At 31.1% G+C, this 3062-nt stretch overlaps 1 protein-coding gene across 1 annotated transcript in view; it reads left to right on the top strand.

Moving 5' to 3' along the window:
* The window catches only part of LOC106680577 (uncharacterized), a gene marked incomplete at its 5' end in the record, with an annotated part of 13708 nt that extends 11421 nt beyond the window's left edge, over nt 1-2287 (top strand). The window contains 1 exon segment of the mRNA XM_014420371.3: nt 2142-2287. Within this exon segment, the coding sequence (XP_014275857.1) occupies nt 2142-2187 (46 nt within the window). The 3' untranslated portion in view covers nt 2188-2287.
* Between the last annotated feature and the right edge of the window lie 775 nt (nt 2288-3062).

Raw genomic sequence — 3062 nt, forward strand, 5'->3', positions numbered from 1 at the left:
TATATAATTATTCTATGTTTATTCTTTACTTGATATCCTAACGGCATGGAGACAATTAAACATTAGAACCTTTAAACAACAAAATTATCAGGAGGCGAACTCATATTTGTTAAAAATATTGAATTTACTCATTTTCCATGATTGTTTTCTATAATTTGTAGTGTACGCAATAGTCTGTAGTTGAAAATTTGTCATTCGTTAAGCATTCAACCACTGAAGCTGTATTCTAAGAGTAAAAGAACTGTGTCAATATAAAATAATATGCAAAAAGGTGTTCTAAGCAATGTTTATAAATGATGTGAATAAGTGGTTAAAGGAATTTAATATTGTATGATCTACCTTCGAGTTAAAAAATCCACTATCCTGGTTTTTTTTTTTTTTTTTTAATTTCAGAAATTGTGAGATATTGGTCCTAAATTGCCGACAGAATGCGGAAAACCTGGAACTCATGGTTATTTCCCTTAGTGTTGAAGATTTTCCAACTCTTATTTTAGATAAATAAATCATTATTTAGAACTCCTACTGTAGATAAAGTCTATAATTGAAAAGAAATTAAATCGGAAACAGCCGGATTTCTTTTAGAAAGGTTTATTTTGGTGAAAAAACAAATATTCGTATGCCGATGACATACGTCTGCTTTTAGATAGTTATAACCCTTTAATTGCATTGCAAACTCTCAAAACCCTTGAAGAATGGAGTAGAAATTGAAGGATGCAAATAAAACACAACAAATCCCATCAAATAATTTTTACACTTAGCCGTGAACCTACGAACTGACCCTTTAGTATCATTTAATAATGTTTCTCTTACCCCTAACGAACAGATTCCCTGCCTTGAACTACATTTCGAGAAGCGACTAACTTGGAATCCTAACACAAGACTGAAAATACAGGAAAATCCTTGTCGATTCCAATTATTACAGTGCTTACTAGATTGGGTCTAAGCTTCTAATCATTTCCAAAAGACTAATCTAAGTGACAATAAGGCTAATGTGGACATATGGAGTTAAACTTTGGAGATCCGCTAAACCTTCGAATTCTTCCAGTATCCAGTCCTTACAATCCAAAATCCTTCGTAAGCTCCTAAAAGCTACTTAAATTTTCACTAATAAAATTATCCATAAAGGCCTTAATATTCCATATGTAACCGACCTACCCCCGAACCAGATGTATATTCTTCCATTTTAAATTTAAATAAATAAATACAATAAAAAAATCAAATTTTCTGTGGACCTAAATTACTAAGGAGCATCTGAATGAGAACCTAGGTTAGACAGACAATATTGTTATATTTGTATTGGTATATATTGTTAAATTTGTGTCTGTCATAAACTGTACAAATATGAAAATATTGATGTTTTGATTCTTTAATCTTTTACTTTCCTTACCACCTAGATAAGGATAGAATTGTATTTTGGAGTGCAGTTTACATTTGTGTAATTGCGGTTTTCAACAGATCTATCCGGTATAGATTCACAGGAGTCCAAAAAAAAATTATTTTAGGCCATTGATCTATCTGTGCATAGTTATTTTATGTGAATTATAATAAGTGGGAGACCATTCAAATTTATTTAAATTTATTTTTTTATTTATTTAAATAAATGTTTCTAACTATCATAAACATTCTTCTATTAGTCAAGTACTGGAACGCCCTTCCGATGGTTTCTGCCTCATTTCAAGCTCTTCATATACGAAATAGTAATAATCGAAATTTAGATAATTTAATTTTTCTATATCTAAGTTCATTGCTAAGCTCTGAAGAAAAAAATATAGTGTAAATTATGTATGTATTTTGATATCACTATCGTATCTTTTTTTATTTTATTACCACTTCAAACCTTAATTAAGAAAGAATTGGGCAGTACTCCAAATTTGTGATTTGAGATGTTACATTCTAATATTTTACCATATTAAAGAAGTTACTTTTTCCAAGTTTTTTTTCTGTCAAAGGATTGTCTGGTTGAAAAGAAATTGACCATAAGACAGTGCTTTAGTATTACAGCACATATGAATATCAGTATTCCAAATCACGGATTTGGTGTGAGGGGTTTTCCATGTACCTACTTCCCTAATTTCTTTAATTATTGAACTTATTTTATGGTTCTGTGATAGAATTATTTTTAATATTTTGTTTTTATTTAGGCCTGCTTGCCCTCTGAATTTGGGTATCAGGGACGCAGATGACTAAGGCGCTCATTTTAAATATTGTGAATAAATGGTAACAAACGACGTTTTTACTTGCATCGTTCAAATAATAATCTGCTAAATAAAGTTCCAATCATCAGTTACATTTGCATTCATATTTATTATTGTTACGCCTATTAAGGTAAAACCTGTGAGAGAACCTGATAACCATCAGCGGCCTCCGAAGGCAACGGAGCCGTTGAAGACTTAACAAGAGTAATGGAAAGCCGAGGGGATATTCCCAGGAGGACTTGGCAAAAAGGATTGGACCGAAATCGAATTACTTGCTAGGGTCGAGCTCTAAACTCATCAGCCTTTAGACAATTTAGTTCAGAGCGATAGGAGCATTGTCTTTAAACGTCCACTTCTTGTTAATTATTTTATTTAAAGACATGGTTATTTTATATAAAGGTTACATTTTCTTATCTTCGCCTTTTTTTGATATTTAGTCAATTAAAAGATTCCTCGGTGGATTTCATATAGTACAAGAGCCCAAGAGGAGAAAAAAGGCAGTTAGTTATCTCACCCCAATTTTTGATTACTTTAATGAAAGCTATGTATAATTAATAGTCAAAATTGATGAGTCTACCTAGTATAGGTAGGGGGAATAAAAAATGTCGGCTGTTTCAAAGCGATAAAAAAAAACTAATTTTTCATTCGGAGCTCTATATCTCAAAATGTAGGAACAACACAAGAAAACCTAAGAGAACCTCATTTAAAGAAGAGAAAATTTTCTAAAATATGAGCCCTAGTAGAGGTATTTACGTTAAATAGTTTTCGAGATATAGCATTTTAAAAAGCAACATTTGATAAAAATGTTGTATAGGACGTACTGAAAGCTAGTGAATTTATTTTGAAAAATCTATATCTCAAAAACCA

This window comes from Halyomorpha halys, unplaced genomic scaffold, assembly GCF_000696795.3.
Source record: "Halyomorpha halys isolate HHAL.00 unplaced genomic scaffold, Hhal_1.1 Scaffold269.1, whole genome shotgun sequence".
Lineage (NCBI taxonomy): Eukaryota > Metazoa > Arthropoda > Insecta > Hemiptera > Pentatomidae > Halyomorpha > Halyomorpha halys.